This window comes from Pteropus alecto, unplaced genomic scaffold, assembly GCF_000325575.1.
Source record: "Pteropus alecto unplaced genomic scaffold, ASM32557v1 scaffold398, whole genome shotgun sequence".
In the NCBI taxonomy this organism is placed as follows: Eukaryota; Metazoa; Chordata; class Mammalia; order Chiroptera; family Pteropodidae; genus Pteropus; species Pteropus alecto.
The window spans coordinates 5,136,820-5,160,838 of record NW_006442497.1 but is presented as its reverse complement, the minus strand read 5'-3'; the positions used below and the strand labels follow the sequence as shown (position 1 = coordinate 5,160,838).

General features: G+C 40.9%; 1 protein-coding gene across 1 annotated transcript in view; it reads right to left on the bottom strand.

Moving 5' to 3' along the window:
- Positions 1-24,019, bottom strand: part of USP43 (ubiquitin specific peptidase 43) — an 81,547-nt gene that overhangs the window by 35,666 nt on the left and 21,862 nt on the right. Inside the window, exons 4-14 of the mRNA XM_025040082.1 lie at positions 23,036-23,128; positions 21,517-21,652; positions 18,435-18,570; positions 17,020-17,155; positions 14,758-14,869; positions 10,937-11,040; positions 6,286-6,363; positions 5,228-5,354; positions 4,772-5,120; positions 2,546-2,704; positions 1,438-1,602 (exon numbers count right to left, since the gene is read on the bottom strand). Of these exons, the coding sequence (XP_024895850.1) occupies positions 1,438-1,602; positions 2,546-2,704; positions 4,772-5,120; positions 5,228-5,354; positions 6,286-6,363; positions 10,937-11,040; positions 14,758-14,869; positions 17,020-17,155; positions 18,435-18,570; positions 21,517-21,652; positions 23,036-23,128 (1,595 nt within the window). The remainder of the gene's footprint in view (positions 1-1,437; positions 1,603-2,545; positions 2,705-4,771; positions 5,121-5,227; positions 5,355-6,285; positions 6,364-10,936; positions 11,041-14,757; positions 14,870-17,019; positions 17,156-18,434; positions 18,571-21,516; positions 21,653-23,035; positions 23,129-24,019) is intronic.

Sequence of the window (24,019 nt, the reverse complement as noted above, 5' to 3'; positions counted from 1 at the left end):
TTACAGCTACTTCCATTCTCTCCAACCCATGACAGAGGTTCCTAGCAAGTCACTGATGGCCTTCCAGCCTGACAATCACTTACCTATCATCATCTTAGCCTCTCAACAGTATGGGACATAGTTGGCCACTTCCTTCTAGAAAGATTTTCCTTTTCTGCATCTGTGACCCACGTCCACCCAGGTTTCTTCCTATTTCACTAGCCATTCCTTCTATTTCTTTGCTGACCTCTCTGCCTCTGCTCTGCCTCTAGATATTAGAGAGTCCCAGGGTTTGTCTTTATTCTTTTCTATCTTTACAGTTTTCCTAGGAGAGCTCAGCCAGCCCAGTAACTTTAAATTCCATCCTGTGTGCTGATGATTCTCAAAATATTTATCTCCACTCCTTAGTTATCATCTTGATTTGGATGTCTTACAGGAGTCTCAAAATTATCGTGTTACAAATTTCTTGATTTCTCTCCAAAACTGACCCTGTTTCCTATCCAATTCTTCCCCATCTCATAAACTACAATACTAACCTAACCACCTAGTCCTTTAGATGCTAGGCAAACAGGCCTCCTTGATCACTCTTGCCCTCACACCCCACACCAGTAAATTCTGTTAGCTCCATCTTCAAGTACATCCAGAATTGGGCCGTCTCTTAATCTAACACGCTAGTCCAAGCCATCATGCTCTCACCTGGACAATCACACAAGCCTCCCAACTGGCCTTCTTTCTTCCACTCTTGTCCCTCTGTGATGTATTCCCCACACAGCAGCCAGAACAGACTTTTAAATATATAAATCAGATCAATTACTTCCCGCTCAAAATTCCACAATAGCTACCCACTGCACTTGGGGTAAAATGCAAACTTTGTCCATGGGCCAAACGTACATCATGCTCCACCCCCTGTTTACCTCTGTCACTCCCCTCCTCATTCTCTCTGCTCCAGCCACAGCTCTGGCCTCTTCCCACCCTCCCACACACCCACACTCACTCCCAGACTTCTGCGTAACTCATTCTCACTCACTTGGGTCTCTGCCCCAAAGTCACCTACCTCCTCCTCAAAAAGGCCTTCCCACCCGCCCTATCTAACGGCGCCCTCTGCATCCTTTCTCCCCCACCCTTGGCCTAGATATCTTCTTCTATGATGATTTACCTCTTTACCCTTATTCCTGCTTTGCATCATGTCATTATATTTATTTACTTGTTTACATTTGGTCTTCCCCGTTAGACAATAAGTTCCAGGGAGCAGAGAAACTGGAGTGAATAGGGGAGGACCAGTAGGAAAGGGCTAGAACATGGAAGACCTGATTTGAGAGATGAATAAACCCCTCATAATGATGGATACATTACACTCAAGGCCATGAAATGCCAGCACTATCATAAAGATGAGGAGCAATGGTTGTTATAGAAAACAAAAATAAAATCAGCAAATTAAACCGTCATGAAAAAGCATACCCTTTTCCTGACTGGAGAGGCTGTTTGTGAAAATGGGAGGGGCCGGCACCTGAGGCTGTGGGGGGCCAGGGGCAGAGCTCCAGGACAACAGGCTTCCCCTCATGCTGCTATTATTGCTCCCGAGCCTCATGAGCCAGTGATCAGATAAAGAGGAGCTGGTGGAACCTGTGGAAGAAGCACAGAGAGAGAAGGCTGGACCCAACTCCCTCCCTTCAGGGTCCCCAGAGGAGCATCACATGGCCAGACTGGCATCCCCGAGCCCTGGAATTACAGAACCAGAACAGAATTATATATATACATGGAAGTTAAAGATCAGAGGAGAACCCCGCAATTGATTAACTATGCAACTAAGCTGAAAGTTTCAGGGAAAGGCATTTGGGCACAGAAAGGAGGGTACATTGATGAGTACTGAAATGCTTTTCATGAAATTACTTGTCACCAACTCCAGTTTTCTAAATATGGTACGTTTTTCATTCTTTTTACATCTATCTTCTGTAAGAGAAAGGCGGACTTTGCATTAGGGTTGATTTAGACCTCCTGGTGCATCTTGGCTTCATTTGGGCACTTTCCAAGAATTCTTGAAGAGAAAATCTGAGTAATTAAAGAAAGATGATGCTCTTTCATCCCAAAGATAAGGACGGCTAGTTGGCAGAGTGAAATAAGTCACATAAAAAGGTCAACTTTGATCCTTATTTTCCTCTAGAATTCCAAGCAAGTTTGAGGTTATCTAATAAACATCGCTGGGGAGTGAGTAAACAGCTACCTTTCCTATGAAGGCTCTGCAAGCTTTATAACTGCCTCTCTCTTTCTAACAGGACTAATGCAGGTTTATACTGTACAAGCTTAATTAAAATCTGGCTTGACATGAGTGAGACCAGGAATATGGAATCTCACACCACCAAGAGTCAGGGCTATGGATCCCTTTTCTTGGATTTCAGTATGACCATTCCACAGCCTCAAAAATGGGATTCCAGCCTCTAGTGTTCAAATCTCTACAGCTGCAGCCATGGCTTCCTCTCCTGGTACTTGATGTTTGACTAAGCATCTTCCCAGTTCTTACAGTGACATCCCAGTTCCTCTTCATCCTGTAATGAGCAGCAGCACCTACCTCTCATGGAGCTGCTGGCTGACCATGAAGGGATGCTGTTCCGTTTCTGATAAAATAGAATGTAAGCCCCTCGGGTAATGACCTCATCTTCAAGAAGCGATTCCACTGTGCTGTCGTCGTAACTGTACCACTGGCCATCCAGAGAGTTCCGGCAGTAGGCTGCAAAGGTCCAAACCCCATTATTGGAGCTCTCAAAAAGCATGAAGACATACCTCACTGGCATAGCTCATAAATGGACATACTTATAACAGAATGAGAAAAATTGGTCCATCTTTGACCAGAAATGAATTTTGTGGAATCAGAAAGGATCAATCAGTTGCACTCTCGGATGCTTACTGATAAAGTGTGCTGCCACTTTAAGCTGAATCCTTATGTTGTAGTCTTTGCTCGGGCAAAATCTCCAATAAAAGGGAGCCCCAAGTTATTTAGCCAGATAGTAATGTCCACGTTTACCCCATTTCTTCTCAGAAGCTTCACAATGCACAGCTCTAATTCAGTATGCAATAAAAATATGCAGTTGGATTATGGTTTACTCCTTTCCTACCTAAGTATTGAAGTCATGTATTTAAGAAAATGCTCATAAATAAGATTCTCACCACCTTCCAAACAATTAAAACAAAATATTATCCTTTCCCTCCACATTTCAGTGAATGGTACAATAACCCACTAATCTGGAGTCAGCCAACTTTCTCTGCAATGGACCACACAGAAAAAATATTTTAGGTTTTGCAGGTCACATATGGCACATATGGTCTCTGCCACATATTCTCGTCCTTCTTTTTTACCACTTCTTAAAATGCAAAAACCATTTTTAACTCATGGGCTGTACAAAAACAGGTACTGGACCAGATTTGGCCCACGTGCCATAGTTTGCTGACCCCTGCGCTAGTGCAAGCCAGGCACCTAGGAGTTCATCTTTTCTCTCCTCTTTCCTTTCCACCCTACACCATCCAAAAGCCTGTCCTGAATACCCTGATTGTCATTAGCTGAACCCCGGGCAATACCATCTCTCACTTGAGCCCCGGAAACATCCTCCTAACTGGAATTACTACTTCTGCTCTTGTTCCTTTCTACCCATTTTCCATTGAGCAAAGCTACTACTTCAGTTTGTAAACTATATATGCCTTTGCTCTTATGCCCAAAACCTTGTAATGCTTCCCATCACCCTTCAGAAAAAAATATTAACTTTTGCCTGTGGCTTATGGTGCCTTCTGATTCAGCCCAATTTTGTGTTACTTACCCCTGAATCACTATATTTCCAGCATAACAGGTTTTCATCAGTTCTCAAACATACCATAAGTCTGCCTCAGGGCCTTTGCACATGCTAGTAGCACTGCCCATAATGCTTTTCTCTCCTTTATTCACATAGCCAGTTCCACCTCATCTTTTAGCTCTTGACCTAAAGGTAATATCCTCAGAGAAGCCTGATCTCTATCACAGACACAATTAATCAACTGCTTTTTCATAATGCCAGATAGTGAAAGTGATAAAGTGATAAGCACCTTTTTATTGTGTGTATCTGAAATTAGACTGAAGTCCTATGAGGGCAGGACTCATATCTGCCATGTTCATCACTGAAGCTCTAGCACCCAGCACAGAGGCTGGCACAGAATGCATGCTTAATAAATATTTGTTCAATGAATGAATGAGTGACGATCATGGATTTCTACACGGTCCAGCGTCTTCCAAATTGTAGGTACATTAAGTACACTAGAAACAAAGCACTTTTTGGAAAATGAAGTAAAGCACTTTTTAAATGAAATAATTTGTTATTCTAGAATAGAATAGGCCAAGATATATGATCATGAACAACTGAACAAGTCACTCAGCTATGTTTCTGTCCTCTTATTCATCTATTTCTCTCAAGTTCCTCTGAGGGATGACAATTAAATGTACCACATAGAAATTTAAAACGTGATAGGTAGGAGTCCAAATGTGATATGAGTTCTTATGTTAAATCACAGATGAGGATATATTTGATATAGTTGAAAATTTAGGCTATAACTAATTTTATATTCCAACCAACAACCTAGCTCAACTCTATGGCTTAGACCAGGTTCCCCTATCCCACCTCTGGCAGGTGCCTGGTGTGCAGCAGGTGAGGAGTCAGCTCATGCCACGTGCCAGAGTAAGCTCAGCATTCCAGGAGTGCCAGGGCATCCTGAGGCCCAGGCCACAGCCACAACACATGGCCAAGTTAGCCACAGGCCAAGAGGCAAAGCTCACCTGTGTAATGCCCACCTTGCAGACTGCCGTGGTGATTGCATACAGCATACAAGTCATACTGGAAGTCTAGTGGGTAGCTGGTTGGCAGGCAGGCTGGCTGCTTCCAGGAAGTCCAGGAGCCTGGCTCAGGCTTGGGACCAGCACTCCTCTGGGCTACATGGGGAGCCATGTTGAGGCCACAGAGTGGAAACTTCACCAGCGTGGAGAGCTTATTTCTTCTCTCGCCCACTTGACAGAACCTTTTGAGGTGGATGATGAGGATGTCAGGCAGGGTCCACAGACTCAGCTTCACCATGCCCTGCTGGAGGACTTTGCAGTGGGGGCACTTCCACGCATCATCCTGGGCCAGCTAGAAAGGAAGCCACCAGGACTGTGAGGCCTCCATGGCACTTGGCCAACCCACCAAAAGGCAACCAGCCCCCTTCCTGGCCAGGGAGTGGACCCCCAGGGCGGGACCTGCTCCTCCTTTGTGTAGAACTGAAAACATTCGTCCAAGGTACAGCTGTGCTGCTGGTGTGCCTGCTGCTGCTGCCACACACTGTCCGCATCCTGGACCCGCTCCTCCTGGAGGCTCCCAAACAGACTGCAGAGAGGAAACCAATGGCGCTCAGGGCTTCTCACCTCCAAGAGGGGTTGCTCCTAAGCCTCTACTTACAGCGAACAGGGTACAAGTCATCTGGCAGGTGAGACGGAGGAGTCCTACTTGGCACCTTGTGCATACTCTAACTCAGCATTCACTCAATTTTACTGGAATTCTCAGTCTCTCCCATGAGCTGCATGAGGAACAAAGTCCTTGGCTTATTTGTCTTTGTCTCTTTATCCTAGTGCAGGGTACTTGCTAGAGTGAAAACTGTCCTTTTTCAAAGTAGGGCTGATGTAGTTGGTATTACAGAAGCAGCCAAGGTTAGCCTGAGCTCGAGCCAGAAAGCCTGAGTACAAATCCTGAATCTGTCATGCATGAGCTGCGTGACACTGAGCAATTATTTAACCTCTCCGTGCCTCAGTTTCCACATATGAAAAGATGGATTATAGTAGTACCTACTCCATAGAATGCGATAATGATTAAATAGATTGCAAATACATAAAGTGCTCAGAGCAGTGACTGGCACAGGGTAAGTGTGTAAGCAACACATAGTTTACAGCTAACACTACCCATCACCATCATTATTACTGTTACAGACGTATCTTATTTATTGTGCTTCACTTTATTGGTTCAGAGATGTTATGGGTTTTTTTTCCCTAACTGAAGGCATGACCCTTCACCAGCAAAAAGATTACAGCTCACGTTATTGCGATACTCCCTTTGTTGCGGTTGTCTAGAATCAAACCTGCAGGATCTCCAAGGTATGCCTGTACTATCACTGTTGTTTATATACAGACGATTGTCATAGGGATTCTCAGAGGCATGGCATCAAGGAGGTATAGTCACATTGTGGGAAACTGAGCACAGGAAGATTTCTTTGCACAGGCAGGCCTGTCTCTCCCCAGCCGGAGCCAGATTCTGTTAAACTCACCTCTCCTTGACACAGCTGTCCCACTCAATAGCCAGTTTGACATGTGGGGGGCCTCCTGGCCTCCTGAGGTGCAAAGCCCTGAGGTGAGAACAAAGTACCCATCAGAAAGTGTGGAGCCTCCTTCCCACATCTCTGCAGGATCCAACAGTCTGCCTCCAACCCCAGGACTGATGTCCCAAACAGAAACGCCGAAAACTAAATGTAAACCAAAGTCAAGTATCTGAGGAGCTGCTGTTTGCAGAAAGCTTCATCCTAATCTACCTCTGAACACTCTCCAGTCACTCCCTCAAGAGCGCTGAGGATTTGGTTACTGCAAGCACACAGGTCAGCTCTCCCACTGCAGCCCCAGCACCTTCTCAATGTATAGAGGGCAGTTCCATTTGAATGCCCTGCACAAATCAATTCTGATGATGCCTAAAATGAGCTACTAACTTTCCTCCACCACGATGTGAAAGGCACACCCTCTAGTCCACCTCCACGACCTGAAAGGTCCTCCCTTTTGGACCTTTTAATACCCAGAAACTCTCAATATGAGTCAACCTATAGCTCTTCCTAACTACCAGGGCTAAGCCCATTTCAGAAAAAGTTTGTCAGTGATAATGCAGAAGAGATATGTCGAGAGTGGAAGACATGAGGTTTTGTCCCAAAATCAACGAGATACATACAAGTGATGGGAAAGTCTACACCTAAGGGTGCTTAAAATGTATTGCAAAAAAAAAAAAGTCCCAAACTGTTGCCAGGATGATTCAAAACCAGGGTTTGAGCTCATGGAAGGTACAAAAGCCTGTGGCTAAGCACTAACGGATCTATCTGGTGTGGAGTCATGGCAACATCCTGAGGAACAAGAGCCGGGAGGGCGCACGGAACAAGATGTGTCTAGGAGAAGCCCGCCTAGCTTAGGAAACCCTGTTGATTCCAAACAATGATCACCCTTCTTCACCTTTCTTTAGAGTGGGGGAATTAAGCTACAGGCTTGTGACAGACTCTCTCTTTACCTCCTCATTCCCCCAAAAGAGGAGAAGCACCTTATCTGGTTGGTGGGACTCGGGGGGAGGTGGTTGGCTCAGCCCCTCTCAGTTACTCCTTTCTATGGCCTAATGGCTAGCAGGCTGGCATCGTATCTCACCCATATCTTAAGCTTCCTGGAAGCAGCCTCATCCCTACAGATGGAAGACTGGCAGATTGGGATATATATTCGATTCAGAGGAGACACACATTTGCAGCCCTGGATCTAAGCCTCTTTCTAAAGGACTCGTCAATTTTCCATTTCCACAATGCAGAAGGCCTGCAATTAGGGAGCTCTGCCTTGCTAGGGGGCAGGGGTGTTTAAGTCTGGGAAATCTACTCAAAAGCTTGTATTGGACCCACATCCAAGCCGCATCCTTTAATCAGTAAAAGATCATCTAATAAATCTAATATTTTGATCTCTTTCTGCCTCAATCCTCAGTCTACTTTTCAATTAGAGTCTTAAATTGGGGGTGGAAAAGGGGAATTGGTATCATCAGGCTGTAACTCTGTTATATAATATCCCTTAGGCCACAAAAAGAGGAAAGGCATGAGTGTAGCTTAAAGTTTGTTCCTTACATGGGAACAATCATTCATGAGACAGCACCATCTTCTCTCTTGATCACAGACCTGACTCAAATAGGAAAGAGGATATTATTCAATTTTATGGCAGGATGCAATTCAAAGCAACATATGGACATAAATCTCTACCCTGAGGGAGTTAAGAATCTTATGAGAGAGACACTCAGAGAGATCACTGTAATGTACCCAGTGTGTTTATGGGGACTCAGAAGAAGTACACCCAAGCTGCTCTGGAGACCAGAGAAGATTTCCTGCATAGGATGAGCAAGAGTTGGCCAGGCAAATGGTGAAGGGAAAAGATCAAAGGGTCATATAGGCAGAGGACTCAGCAGGATTAAAGTGTAGGGTGTGTGCTGGAATGACAAGCAGATGCTTGGTGAGGGGCAGGCCATATGGTGAGAGGAAGGAGTCAGACCAAGGAGGATATGTGGACTTTGCCCATGGCCACCTGAAGGGTTTTAAACAGACAGGTATGGAAGCAGATGAATCAGAGAGACACTGGTCTGGAGATATGTATTCCAGAACAGAGGTTCCCAGGGCACTCAGCTAAGAGATAATAAAAGCCTGAAAACAGCCATTGGTAATAAATATGGAAAGGAGAGAACAGATTTGAGGAAACATCAGCACTTGGAACAAGACTTTATGATGGATTGAACATAAGGAGAAAGCGAGAAGGAGGAATCAAGGATGAATCCAAGGTTACCAGCTTGGGTTACTGAGTAGACAGATGGTGGTCACCATTTAGGCACAGAAGACAGAAGACAGGAAGAAGGAAAGCTCAAGCAAGAAGACTTCAGATTGGCAAATGTTTAGTTTTCATGTCTATGAGACATTTAAGTAGGCCAGGCAGGTCTATATCTCAGAGAAAAATATGGGCTGGAGATATAGATGAAAGACCTGGACCTAAAGGTGGTAGGTAAAATTGAGGCAAGATCATCCAGGGATGGAACATGGAAGGAGCATGAAATGAGCCGGAGGAGTGGGAGACGGGGGAGGTGCTGAGAGCTGACAATATTTGAGGGCCCCAGAGAGAAAGAGGAACACTTCAAAGAAACAAAGAAACTTCTAAAAGATAAATAAAATGTGATAAATCCATACAATGGAATATATTCAGCCTTAAAAAGGAAGAAAATTCTGGCACATGCTACGATATGGATGAACCTGAAAGACATTATCCTAAGTGAATAAGGCAGTCACAAAAGACAAATACTATAGGATTCCACTTCTATGAGGGACCTAGAGTAGTCAAATTCATAGAGACAGAAAGAAGAGTGGTGGTTACCAGGGGCTGAAGGAGGTGGAACGGGGAGTTAATGTTTAATGGATACGGAATTTCAGTTTGGGAAGATGAAAAAGTTCTGGGGATGGTGGTGGTGATGGCTGCACAACAATGTGAATGAACTTAACACTATTAAACTGTGCACTTAAAACAGTTAAGATGGTAAATTTTATGTCTTTTGCCACAATTTTTTTAAAAAAGAAAGAAATTTCTAGGACAAGGAGATACTAGAATAGGGAAGCCAAGAATGGAGGGCTCTGTGAAGAAGGCAAGAGACTGATGACTTCAGATGCTGAGAAGAGCTATCTGAGTGAGGTGGGGGTGGGGCTGGGCCAGAGGCAGAGGCATGTTAGATGTATGAAAGCTTTGACCGGAAGGGCTGTGGCCTCAAGGGAGGGTTTCCTTTAGCATGGTCAACTTCCTGTGCAATTACTCTTTTCTAGTGCTTTTCAAACTACCTATGCTGACAGACCCGTTTCTTGGTTTGTTTCCAAACTCCTGAAAACTAATACTTTTGTAAAATATTGTAAAAATGTAATGAAGTAGGGGGGAAGGGAAGATATGCAAAATACAAGTTCAATTTTTTTAAAAAAATTATTATATTCATCGTATTTTAAGTTGCTCTGTCATATTGCTTTAATACTTCTGCTTCCTCTCAAGGTCTTATTATGGACTGGTGATAATCAAATAGTAGGCTGGTACCAGTCTGTGGATCGTACTTTGAGTAGCAGTTATCTTCTCCATGACAGAGTGCTGTGAGGGTGCCCTTCTCAGAGCCCCCCCACCCTCTACCGCACTCGGGGCTCCCTCTTTTTATCAGACCCAAGCAGGCCATGGCTGGCATTTCTTTTGCCTCCCTAACTCTGCCAGCCAAGTAGAGTGCAAATGGGGCACAGGGCACAGAACCTCTGGCTTACCTCCTACCTTGGTTCCTGGTCTCTTTATAAAGGGAAGAGCCCTTCCCCACGACAATACTGACACCAATTCAGATTCTAATACCAATTCTGATGTGTTTTTTCCACACCACCAGGCAATTAACTCAGTTCTGACAACATCTACCTAGAGATAGCATCAGATCCCTCAGGTTAAGGGCTCATGCCTATGAGACCAACCCCTCCCATTTCAGACACCAACAGTAAGTCTAGGTTGTCAATTGTGCTCTGACCAACCAGCTATAGAATGGAGGGTCCAAGGATCCTCTCCTTGGATTCAATTAATTTGCTAGAGTGGCTCACAGAACTCAAAGAAAGAACAGTTCACTAACTGGATTATTAGTTTATCATAAAATAATATAACTGAGGAACAGACAGACAGAAGAGATGCATAGGGCAAGGCATATGGGAAGGGAGCAAAGCTTCCATGCTCCCTCCAGGCACCATCACGTGTTCATCAACCTGGGAGTTCCCCAAACAATGTTCTTTTGGGTTTTTATAGAGGCTTCATTACACAGGTATAAATGATTCAATCATTGGCCATTGGTGATAGATTCAACCTCCAGCTCTTTGGCCAGTCACTAGCTCTCTGAGTGCGAACAAGTTAAAAAGTCCCCAGGAACCTCAGTGTCTCCTCATCTTTGAAGTGGCCATCATAGTACCTCTCTAAACATAAGGGCTGTATGCACAGAATGTATATAAATACTTAACACAGTGGCTAGTACTGGAGAGGTAAGTGACTAAGAGTGGGGAAGATTGTAATCAATTTTATTGAAACATAGCCTCAAAGGAATCTAGGCAAATGCATTCATTCTGTGGCCAAATCTGGAACATTATCTGTTCATCCCCTTACCTGTCAATCGCCCAGTGACAGAGGGGTTGACTGTGCTGTGGTGGTAAGTAGCCGTAGGCCAGAGACTGCCCGACAACCCGGATGGAGAACAGCGACCCTGGGTTCTGCTAAGACAAAACAGGGGAGGCAAGTCATCATGCATGTTGATTTAAGCCAGACTCTCAAGAGCAAATAAATTACTAGAAAAATGTAGTCTTTTCTGTTAATAGTCTATTTTGAATATTCCTTTAATAATTAGTATACAAAACCTAGAGGTATAAAGGCTTCATTTTTTTTAGAAGATAAACACTATACCTTTTAACATAGTGATCTAACACTGTTTAACACATTAAATTTTCTGAAAGGAAGAACATGTTTTAAATAACTGGTGTTTAATTGGAGCAGATGCTGGCACAGTCAATGGAAAAATAAATCAATTATGTTAATGAATTATTAATAGGTAATTTAACTTGCTTTAAGAAAACTATCACCGCCAAATTGCCAAAATGAGCCAATAATCTAAAAGTGAGGTAGTGTAGACTTTACATACCAAATGCTAAGTAAATACTTTAAAATAAGCCACATAAAGAAATACCAACTGTTTTTATTCTAAGATATATGTTTTTTTATATTCTAATTTTTCTAAAATTGAAGTGAGTCTTAAACAAGTATTATTTACAATTGTCAAAAGGTGAAGCAATCCAAGTAAAAAAATCAACAAATGAAGAGATAAACAAAATATGAAAAATACACACAATGGAATGTTATTCAGCCTTAAAAAGAAAGGAAATTCTGACATATGCCTACAACATAGATGGACCTTGAAAATATTTTGCTTAGCGAAATAAACTAGACAAGAAGGGCAAATATTGTATGATCCTACTTATATGAGATATACCTAAAGTATGCAAATTCATAGACAGAAAGTAGAATGAAGGTTACCAGAAGCTACAGGGTGAGAGGATAGGGAGTTGTTGAATGGGTATAATTTCTGTGGGTTTGATAAAAAATTGGGGGGCATAGTGGTGATGGCTATGCAACATTGACTATAATTAATGTATACTTATGAATTGTTAAAATAAATGTTATATATATTTTACAATTTAAAAAAATAATGTCATCTTTGAATAGAGGAAATATAGTTCTTAAAATTATCACTGATGACCTTGGTTACAACTAGGAAAAAAATAACATCTTCTTCCAAGCTCTGACAAAGATAAAAGGCAGATATCTCTACTTAAAGAACACTGATGAAATATAGGTTGACTTCAGACAAGGGAAGAGGAGGAGCACATCAGAATTCCAGGAAAGAACAGCAGCACATAGGAAGACAGCATGACCCAAAACATGCTCAGAGAGCTGAGAGTCAACTCCTTTGGCTGTGGCAGCTAATGTGTCCAGGGGGCAACGGGACACAAGGTCAGTAAGGTAACCCAGCATCTGCTTTTAGAGGGCCTCATGTGTGAAGTTCAGACAGTGTGTGCACCTAACTGGACTGTAACCACACTCTAGTTGACCACTGACTTCAACAAAGACAAAACCAATGGCTGGAAGCAAGCTACTTCTAAGGCTTTGGTTCAGGGCTGGCCATGGAAGGGTGTACAGAAAACCATCACCTAACATCCTCGGTAGGTTCTTGGAAACTGCGACTTTAAATGAAACGATGTACAACAAAACCAGTTTTACCATAGCTGATTGAAAAAACAAGAATTAAGGTCGTACAGCATATTTCTGGTCACAGACATCACCAAACTTCTAAATAAAGACCCCAAACAATTCTAATATTAAATGCTGAAATAAATCTGAGCCATACATACATTTAAGAAAGTTGAATAAAAACAAGAGAATGATTTCTCAACCTGCTTATTCCAGTTCTGGGTCATGGGTGACTGGATCCCTTCCCAGCAGCTCAGGGCGTAAGGTGGGCACCCACCATGGGCAGGACACCCTACCACTACAAGGCACACTCACCCACACCAGAACGGGACAATTTAGACACCAATTCGCTTCACGTGCGCATCTTTGGGATGTAGGAGAAAACCCACACAGACATGGGGAGAATGTGCAGACTCCACACAGACAGTGGCCTGAAATCAAATCTTTTTTCTTTCATCAACATTATAATGAAAAAATATTGAATGAAACAATGTTATTCGAAGACCTGCTGTACTTCCGAAGAAGTTAGTTAAATCTGGGGGTAAAACTCTTTCCTGGCGACCCTAGTTAAGCTTTATTGTTTGGATAGCCACATAATCAACATAATCAAGACCCCTACACTGCATGGAGGCAGCTTACACTGCCTGCACACGAAGGAAGTGACCATAAAAATGTCTTGGCGATGATAAATCTCTTATTTTGCAATTCATGCAAATTAAGCTTGCCCAGCAAATTGGTCATTTTTTAAGAGGCACTTTCCTGTCTTCTATTGTTGGCTAGAGAAATTCATTTTAGAACCTTTACTATATGTTCACTACTTTTAATCTCTTCAGTTTAATGTTGTAAATTCTGAATGTATTCTTTTCAAATTATTGCCGTATTTAGCCAGCATTGAATATAGTACTAAAAGCGTTATGGTTAAATGGATAGGTTAGCCTGGGAACTTCACAGCCATTTAGAATACATTATTCCTACAGAAAAATCATGCCCAACCACACATTTACCAATGACTGTGGAAAAGCATCCATCACTAAATTGAGATTGCCTGTATTAGAATTTTGCTGGCCCCATTAATTGCTTCATTGGTTTCTAAAGTCACAATGACTACAGAGGTACAGAGGCAAAGGTGCACGTGTGACCAGGTAGAAAATAAGGATAGCTGAGTTCAATGTTCACATGAAAGTGGCTTCCTCCACTTTCAAGAATCAGGAGCACAGGTTTTGGGGGAAGGCTAAAGCTATTCCTAGATATTCTGACCTACTTAGAGAGAAGTTTGCATTTCCAATTTGGGCACTGTGGCAGAGCTACTAGGCAGAACAGAGAGCAAAATCTCTTAGAGATAAAGATTGGGAGGAATGTAGGAAAGAAAGGTCTTTAAAAAAGTGATAGTTGGTGTAAATCCTGACTCAAATGTATGGTTTTCCTTGAGTATGAAGGAAGGTGAAATATGAAGAATTACCTCTGAAATAAGTTTCATACATCTCCCAAACGAAATGCTCTTACTAAGAGAATAGTTGGGGGAAAACAAAATTCCAACGCTACTGACCTATGCCTAAAAACACCAACATCTTCTGTGCCAGGCAGCCGTCAGAATAGTTACTGATACTGCAAGGACTAAAAGGAATGGTTTCAGAATATGTTGTATTTATTTGAAATCTACCAATCTGAGAATAAATAAATGAGCAAGGCAAAAAAGGTGTTTTCCCTTGAGTTTTCGTCTCAGTTTTGCAAAAATGGGGCAACGTTATTTTATTTTAATATCTAGGTTTTCATATTTGAACATAAACATCAATTTTAATTTTCCACTTGAGAAATTATATCTCAAGTCACTTGAAATTTTTGATCCAAACATAGAAGTTACAATTTATTACAATAAGCTATCCTCTAGGAAGAACTATGGTAAATCACAAATACACGAAATTGAGAATAATGTAAACCTCACTATTTATTCCAATGGTGTTTTGTAAGATTTAATGAGAAAAAAAGCTCTGTCCATGAAAGGTATTTTGTAATGCTACAAAGAGTGAAGTATTACAGGCCTTAAATTAGTTATTTTCTTGCACATAAATTAAAGTTGTTTTATACAATGTAAACATTCATTAATAGCAAATTCTTGTCTTTCCTGAGCTAATCCTAGTTTCCTACTCCCATCTCCACTCCCACCACACACACACACTCACACCAACCTGTATGGGGGCCTCATTCTTCATGAGATATTGGACCTTACTGAGAATGCACTGCTGGAGCTGGACCCAGGAAATGGTTCTGTCTTCCCTCACCAGGAATGGTGGCCCAAACCTGAAAATTCAAGGACATCAGGTTATTTCAGCAAAGGAAAAACCAACAATACCAACAGTCATTAGCATTTGCTCAACTCATGGGATCCTCTCCACTGGATAAGAGTTAACTATCAAGTACTATACAAAATTGCTCATCAGAGAACCTTGTTGCAAATGAAGACACTGTGATGTAAATAGAGGCCCAGAGATGCAAAACCAAAGAGTGAACTTGCAATGTAAACAGATGGCTCCAAATGATCAGCGAGCTGATCTTCCTCCACAGTAGAGAGTAGTGGAAGAGAAGATCTGAGCCAGAAGAAAGCAAGGCAGACATAAACCCGGAGGGAATCCATTCCAGCTGATACTTTGTTGGTTTTGTGCATCAGGAATATTCTCATAGTCAAGAATATTTTTCATATCCCAATCTGATAAACACACAACAGTGAGTTTGTAGTGCCGAGATCACCAGATGTGGCTGTGCTGTCAGGTCTAGCTCAGCCATGGGTACAACTGGACAAGTTACTGACCTGTGACTACTCCATAGTCACACCACACAGGTTGTGTGAAGAACCAATGGGATAAGAAGGTGAAACCATTGAATAAACTTTGCGAAAGCAGCGCAGATTTGAGGTATGTCTGGATGGGCAAAGGCGCTGGTTGTGTGGACAGATCCGTTTGTTCACCTTCCCCTCTACTACTGGGCAGTCAGGTTGCTTCCAATTCTCATTTAAACAATACTTGCTTATACTAGGAACTACGTATATTCTTATACACACACCTTTGGGTGCACAACTCATTGTTTTTTTAGATAAAGTTCCCAAAGTGGAAACCCAAAACCAAAGCTATTTATTCCCTAGCCACCCTCCAGAAAAGCCACACCAATTTATCAGTGAGGCACACACCCCATTCCCTTGACACTTGCCCAGGATAAGTATTATCAATTTTCAAAGATTCTTTAACAATCTGAGAGGTTACTAATAGCTTATTGCTATTGTAATCAAAATTTCTTCTACTACTATATGAAACTGAATATTTCTTTCAATAATTTGAGAGGTAGGTTTTATATGAGGAATATACATCCTTTATCTGTCATATGACATAAATATTTTTCCTCACTTGTGCTTTGTCTTTAAATTTGCTTTTACATTAAAATTATAAATATATTTTAAAAACTAGACTTTTTCTCTATAGACCCTGCCTTAGGTGTTAAAATAGCCCCCCACTCGAAGATATAAATATTCCTCTATATTATCTTCAAGTTATTTTATGGTTTCCTTTTCTCTAATTACTTCTCTAATTAATCTAGAATATATACATATGAATTTATGGTGAGAGTAAAAAATTGATTATATAAAACTAAGAAAGAAATCAATTAACCTAGCCTTATACATTGAATAATTCATTTACTCTCTAATAATATGAAATATGCCATCTTATCACATAATAAATATTTAAATATACTTTGGCCCATTCTGTTCCATTGATTTAAATGTTTATTCTGCCTATATCACAATAATTTAATAATTAAAACTTTATTCTGTTTTAATAAAGGAATCCCTCTTCCTCCTTTGTCCCTCCTCCAATATTTTCTGGCCATTCTTACGAGTTTATTATTCCAGATAAATCTTGCGAACATTTTATCAATTTAAAAATTTGTTATTTTTAATAAATAAATCTTTTAAACATTCTATTTGGATGATAGAAGAAAACTATCTGCTTTTGTATATTTGTTATGTAACCAGTCACTTTCCTGAATTCTTTCATTAGTTCAATCACTTTTATGTTCTTGGTTCTCCAGATAATGATATAACCTTGCAAATAGTGGTAATTTTATCTCCTCTTATAGCCAGTTTCTTTTTCCCTGTCTTACTGCACTGCCCAGGCCTTACAACACAGTATAAAATAATAGTGGTGAGAGCAATAATAACTTTTCCTGAAACTAACAGGAAGGCTTTCAATGTTTAATCGTAAAGGATGATGTCTGCCATCTGCTTAAAGCAGTTAATTCTGCTCTCTTGATCAGAAAGTACCCTATTCCCTATTCCCAAGCTGACTAACCTTGAGAGTGAATGTTAAATTTTATCAAATTACAATTATTCTAGACAAAATTCCAAGTACACGTCTATACCTCCCATACACTATGTAAGAAGAAATAAAAGTTAAACATACCTGCTAGCCTGCTGCCCTGACCCCACCAAGTTACAGAAGAGGATTAGCACCTTGTTCTCACTATGGAGAGGCAGGGATAATCGCTGACTCTCACGGGCTGCCAAACGTGGGGAGACTGACAGACCAGGTGGACAAGCTGAAGAGAGAAAATTACATTTGTATTCTTAAAGGAGCTGCTTTGCTGAGTCAGAACCCTGGCTTCTCTAAGTCCTCTTTCTCTTTGAGTACTCTTACCCACCTTTGGGAGACACTGGAGTGCTTTAGTGGAAGAGATATAAGGTTCATGGCACTTACGCCATCTGGAATCTGGCACGCTATGATTGTATAAATAGTGAATTTGTGCTGTGTTCAGCCAATAATTTTAAAATAAGGACAGAGATTTTAATTAACACTTTCAAAGCCAATCTGAAAAATATTCCAAAATGACTTTGGTTGCTTGTATGCCTTGATCAGAGAGTATCGACTCTCTTAGAAAGCCAACATGAGGAGCATACAGAGAAGGTAAGAATCTTTACCCTTGAGAAAGTGGAAGAATTGGACTTTCCTCGATTTCCGATCAGTTCTGAAAATTTAACTTTTAAGGCACAGATATGTCTCCTGTGATTGAATTTGAAATGAGGGTTTGTTTCACTGAGTTACAACATAATCAGGGCTAATGTCCTGTTCCAGATTCCTTGCCCAGAGTCTGTCGACCCAGAGCAACCACAAACACCTGGTTCCCATAGCCTTCCACCTAGGCTAGCTGAGGATTTGGGGCCTAGACACAGGATTCATCTGGGATATAAGGTAACATTGGCTCAGGGTCCTCTAAATATGGGCTATCTTGACTGGCTAATTGGACTAAAACATATACTGACCTACAATGAAAGACTCTCAGAAATTGACCATCTTAGCCAGTCTAAAAATTAGGAAAGGCAAGCATCAAAAGTAGACTATTAACGAAAAGTCATTAAATAACCTCTTTGGCCATCAACTGCTCCAGTTTGTAAAAAAAAAATAAAAAATTTTTCTTTAAGCACAGACCTTGAACCACAGGAGTCTGAAAACAAAGATTACCCCAGCACCTATTCTGATCAGTGATTGTCAAAGTATGATCTCAGGACCAGCAGCATCAGTATCCCCTGGAAATTTGTTATACTTGCAAATTCTCAGGTCCTACCCCTGGCCTACTGAATCAGAAATTCTGTGAGTAGAGCTCAGAAATGTGCTTAAAAAAGCCCTCCAGGTGACTCTGATACTCACTAAGGTTTTGGAAACCCCTGTATTAGTTGAATATTTTAAAATAATCAACTATCTGTATAACTAATATCAGAGAAAATAAGCCCGATAGCTCCAAGTACTAAAATCTTATGCCTTAGCACCCAATGAATACCCTCTCAAACCTGTAACTCATAATTATGCAAGCACTATTATACCTGAGCTTATCTCTTGGCCAGTTGGTGGCGGGGCTAGGAAGGCATACACATTATCTCCCTCTGTGATAGTGTTCAGGTCCTCTTCATCAAAGAAAGACCGCTGGAGTCCACTGGGATACAGTTCAACCAAGATCACCTGGAATGAAAAAGATCATTTTCCCTCTTGATTCCTCAAAGTGAACTCAACAAATCTAAAAGTGAAGAGATTAAGAAGTACAAATTGGCAGTTACAATATAGTCACAGGGGTGTAAAGTACAGCATAGGGAATATAGTCCATAATACTGTAATAACTATGTATGGTGTCAGATGGGTACTAGACTGATGAAAGGATCACCTTATAAGTTATAGAAATGTCTAACCAGTATGTTGTACACCTGAAACTAATTTAATATTGAATGCCAACTGTAATATTTTAATTTAAAAAATAATAAAATAATAAATAAAATAAAAGTGACTGATAGGCTTAAACCTCTTTTACCCTGTCCTCCCTTATAACTAGTAAGAAACCGTTTATTTTTAGTACTAAAACATGGATTAATCAGAGACATCTCAACTGCAACAATAAAATATCAAACTTCCCTAGGGAAAGGTGGGGAAAAGAAAGTTGAAAATTAAAGTTTAATATCCAGCTAAACTATCATGCGAGATGCACATAAAATAAAATCTTAAGATAAACAAAAAATGAGAGTGCTTACCATTAACATATCTCCGCTGAAAGAACTAAATAGAATTGCCAACACATTTCACATTATGTCATACATAAAAAATATTTTCATGGAATACTACGGTAAGCAGAAGCAGCTTATTTTACAGAGAAAAAGAGGGGTAACTGCCTTGAGGGTCCTAGCTGCCTCAGACCCAACTCTGTCATCTCAAGGCCTAAAGGAATCGACATTTCAGCACACATAAACCATTCAAGGCACATTGGCTGAGAAATTCTCTTGTAAAAGATAACATCTCAGAGTTAAAAAAAAACAAAACAAAACAACAAAACTGAATCTGAAGGAAAACTCAAGTTGTGAGAAGAAAGGGTGAACCAAAGAATATGGTAAACATTGATAAATGTAAATATGCATTGACTATATAAAACTATAATAACAATTATACTACCACTACAACCAGGGAAAAAAGGGAAGAGGGATTAAAATACTGGACAACAATATCAATCTACGATAATCAAAAAATATGTAAAGGAAATTAAAGCATGTCAAGATCCTTGTGTTGTTTGGGAAAGTTAACATAAGACTTGGTAGTTATGCATGTTGACATTTTAACGATAACCAGTAAGAGCACAGAACTATAATTATATGTCTCAAACCTGAGAGATGGAATAAAGAAAAATTGCTCAGTAAAAGAGAAGAAATAAAGAAAAAGCAGGGTAAATAGAAAGCATAAAATAAGATGATAAAAACAGGTCCAAATGTATTCATGATTATAGATAATATAAACGGAATAAAGTTGCCAATCAAAACAAAATCTCAAAAATAGATTTTAAGTTCTAATCAAAGTGTCCACCCTTGTATCTAGGAATCCCAAGTGATATATATCTTACTGAACAAACACACACCTCTCAAATTCCTGACAGTCCTTTTACTCTCTTAATTTTTCAAACTCCACCTCCCTCAGACTTCCCCATATTGTTCATTTATTACTACCATATTTTCCCAAGACTCTAACCTACTATCTTACTCTCTCTCTCTCTCTCTCTCAATAGATCCCCATAGAGCACTTAGAGTTTACAAAGCAAAATGAACACATTTTCCCCTCTTGAGATCCTCATAAAAATGGTGATAGAGGTCAGAGGGATGAATTGGTTGGGGGCAGGAAGGAGCTCACTGAGGTGAAGGAAAGGCTCAGTGGTTTACATGGTTTACACGGATGTGTACACATGTAGAAACTCAACAAATTCTAACCTTAAGACATGTATACTTTATTGTATTTGTGTTACTCCTTAAGGAAAAGGTTAAAAATATTTAATTTGAAAAAATCCCATGAGGGCATCAGAAAAATGTAAAATTTCCATTTTACAGTTAAAGAAACAGAGGACCGATTATTTTGTCCAAGGTCAGAAAACTAGAAAGTAACTGAATCACAAGTAAAACCCCATTCTGAGCCCTTCCCATCATGCCACATTGCTTTTCCACACCATCGCCTCTATCCTACCCTTTCATGGGGGCCCCTGTTACAAGTTCCACCCTTCAAAGTCACAGTGAATCCAATCTCTTTACCAGGACTCCTTTAAAAAAACTAGTAGAGCATAACCATCCCACTTTCCCCCAAATCTCCCCTCTCAAGTTACCCATGCTCAGTTCCCTCAGTGGTTCCTCATATTTCATTTATTGTCCCTTCAGCATCCTGGCTTATATTCACAGGAGTGAAAATATTGAATAGTGGCTCAGGCTTTGAAATCAAACCATCTGTGTTCAAATCCTGGCTCAGTCACTTAGCAGCTATGTGATCCTAGGCAAGCCACTCAACCTCTCAATGCCTCTTCTTTGCTCTCTGGTAAAATGAAGATAATTTTAACATCTACGTCATAGGATGGTTAAGAATTAAATTGGCTATGAATATAAAGTTCATAGAGTTGTATCCAGCATTCATTAAGCACTACTGAGGGATAGCTAGTGTTAGAATTACTATGATGGTAATTATCATCACCTTCTTGGAAGACAAAGGTGGTGTCCTTTTCTAGTTATTCTGTGTAAGTACAGGGAGGTCAAGGCTCAGTCATCACTGACACCAGAGACCACTGATCAAACAAAAGTTTGTGAGTCAAGCTAGAGTAACCTGGGAACCAGAAATGAGCCTAAAACAGCCTAAACAGCTGGCCCAGTTAGCACTTCATCATACAGTGACACCTTCTTGGAAGACAAAGGTGGTGTCCTTTTCTAGTTATTCTGTGTAAGTACAGGGAGGTCAAGGCTCAGTCATCACTGACACCAGAGACCACTGATCAAACAAAAGTTTGTGAGTCAAACTAGAGAAACCTGGGAACCAGAAATGAGCCTAAAACAGCCTAAACAGCTGGCCCAGTTAACACTTCATCATCCAGTGACCAGGTCCCATGCAATTCCATCATACCTCATCCACAGGGACTCTGCCTTCCTCTGCCACCATTTTCCTCAAGGCTGCCACTGTGCTGAGGATCGGTACGGCTAGGCCGACCCGCAGGAACTGCTGGCTCTTAGAGGGGAAGACCAAGGTGATGCTCAAGAATCTGAAAAATAAGGAGTCCATATCCTTAAAGGATTGACATGAAGTATCCCCAACACCATTGACACTGGGTCAAGTTTGGCACTTAGGCTAATCTCTGCTTCCAGGTCTAGTCACTGTACTTTAGGTACACTGTCACAAGGTGGCAGTGGAGAGCCAATTCTCCAAGAGTCTCTGCTGAGTATACTTTTCCAGCAAGTTAAAAATAAAAGGTATTTGATTAAGAATCAAAACAAAGATCTATGGTCTCAAGGTTCTGTTTGTTAAATAGAAAATCTTAATCAAAAACAAACTTTGAAGTTTGAGAAGTAAAGCAGCCAAGCTTCTTCTAAAGATTCAACACTATTGACGACGCCCTCCTTTCCTTATCGAAATTCTCCCTTGCTAGGGGAACATGCCCCTTCCGCTTTATCTGGTCCCACCTCCTACCAACCCCACCAGCATACCTAAGGCCTCACTTTTCCAGCTCCTGTTCTATACTGCAGTAATTATACAAGTCACCCAGCTAATTAGTAGAGCTGGGATTCGAACCCAGGCCGTCTGGCCCTAGTCGGTGATCCTAACCAATGTGCTATGCTGCATCAAGCCAGGAGTCTCACCCCACATCTACCACTAGATATCATCTCATGGTGTCACTGGTGATAGGATAAGGCAGTGCTATATTTGTGGCATAGGCTATCAGCTTTATGAGGTTGTCATGCCTTCAGCTGCAGAGGGCAAGAAAATTTGCATTGACAAAGTTGGGGAATGCAAGGAAGAAATGCCACCATCTTGACGTCAGTGAAAGTACTCTATGCAGTTGCTCACTAAACTTCCATGACAGTGACATTGGTCAGTTGCCTTATGGTCACTGCTAAGACCTAGGTTTCCTGGAGGCCTATATTATGTGCTTCTTACTTCTTTTTACAAAATTGGGCCCCGCCACAGCTCTTACCAAATCCTACCTCCTCTTTTCTTTTTATCTCGTCTCCTCTAACAACCCATTCCCCTTTTCTTTGCTCCTTAAACATTTTCCTACACCTTCACAAAAAAGGAGAGAGGATTTGGAAATAAAGCAGGGAAAAGCAGGTGGTGACAGATTTTCTCCCATTTGTCCATCTGACTGAGTGATACATGCCAGCTTTTGAATGGGCCAAAGACATAAGCCTGGTGCTGATAAATTTACAAAAGCATTGTTTGTAATTACTTCTTCAGATAAATATGGGACATAGTAACCTTTCACTTTAATTGTCACATTCCATAACTGAATGTCATCCAGCTAGTGGCTGGTTTCTAGAGAAATACTGGCAGAGAAGCAGAAGAGAGACAATTACAGATGCAAGGCCAGAAGGTTCTCAATAAGGAGTAAGAATGGAAGTAAGGTTCACTGGGCATGACACTCACATACCTTGTCTGGCGCAAGGGGATAGGAAGTGACACACACAGGAAAGGATCAAAGGTGTTGCTCTGTTTCAGGCAATGAGGACAAGTCAAAGAAGATCTGTGAGGGCAAAAAATAAAGATTAAAGTTTAATCACATTTAAACAGTTGGCTGTTGCTCAAAAAGTTAAATACAGATTTATCGTTGCAATTCCACTCCTAGGTATACGACCAAAAAATTGAAAATGGTATTCAAACAAATACTTGTACACAAGTGTTCATAGTAGCATATTCACAATAGCCAAAGGATGGAAACAACCCAAATGGCCATCAATGGATAAATGGGTAAATAAAATGTAGTATTTACGCACAAGATAATTATTCAGCCATGAAGTCCTGACATATGCTACAGCATGGCCGAAACTCAAAAATATCACACTAAGTGAAAGAAGTTAAACATAAAAGACCACATATTTTATGATTCCATTTATAGGAAATACCCAGAATGGGTAAACCATAGAGAGACAGAAAGCAAATTGGTGGTTGCCAGGTGCTGCGAGAAGGAAGGATGGGGAATGACCTCTTAATGGATATCATGTTTTCTTTTGGAGTAATGAAAATGCTTAGGAACTAGTAAGAGGTGGTGGTTGCATAAAATTGTGAATGTACATGCCATTGAATTGTACACTTCAAGACTGTTAATTTTATGTTATATGACTTCCACCTCAATTTTTTACAAAAAAAAAGTGCATTGAGTATGTATTTGTTCACTGAGCATGGAAAGGGAAGCTACATCCCTTCCAAATAGAAACATAGTGTGCCAGCTTTTAAGCTGGAAGGGCTCTCAGGACCATCTATTCCCTTGGTTCTCAGGCTCACTGTGCCCCAGGATCACACAGGAAACTTTTCTTCAAATGCAGATGTCCAGGCCTTACTCCTAGAGATTCTGTTTCAAGGGAAGTAGGAAGAGGCACAGGCATCAGAATTTTAAAAGTTCTCCAGGTGACACTAT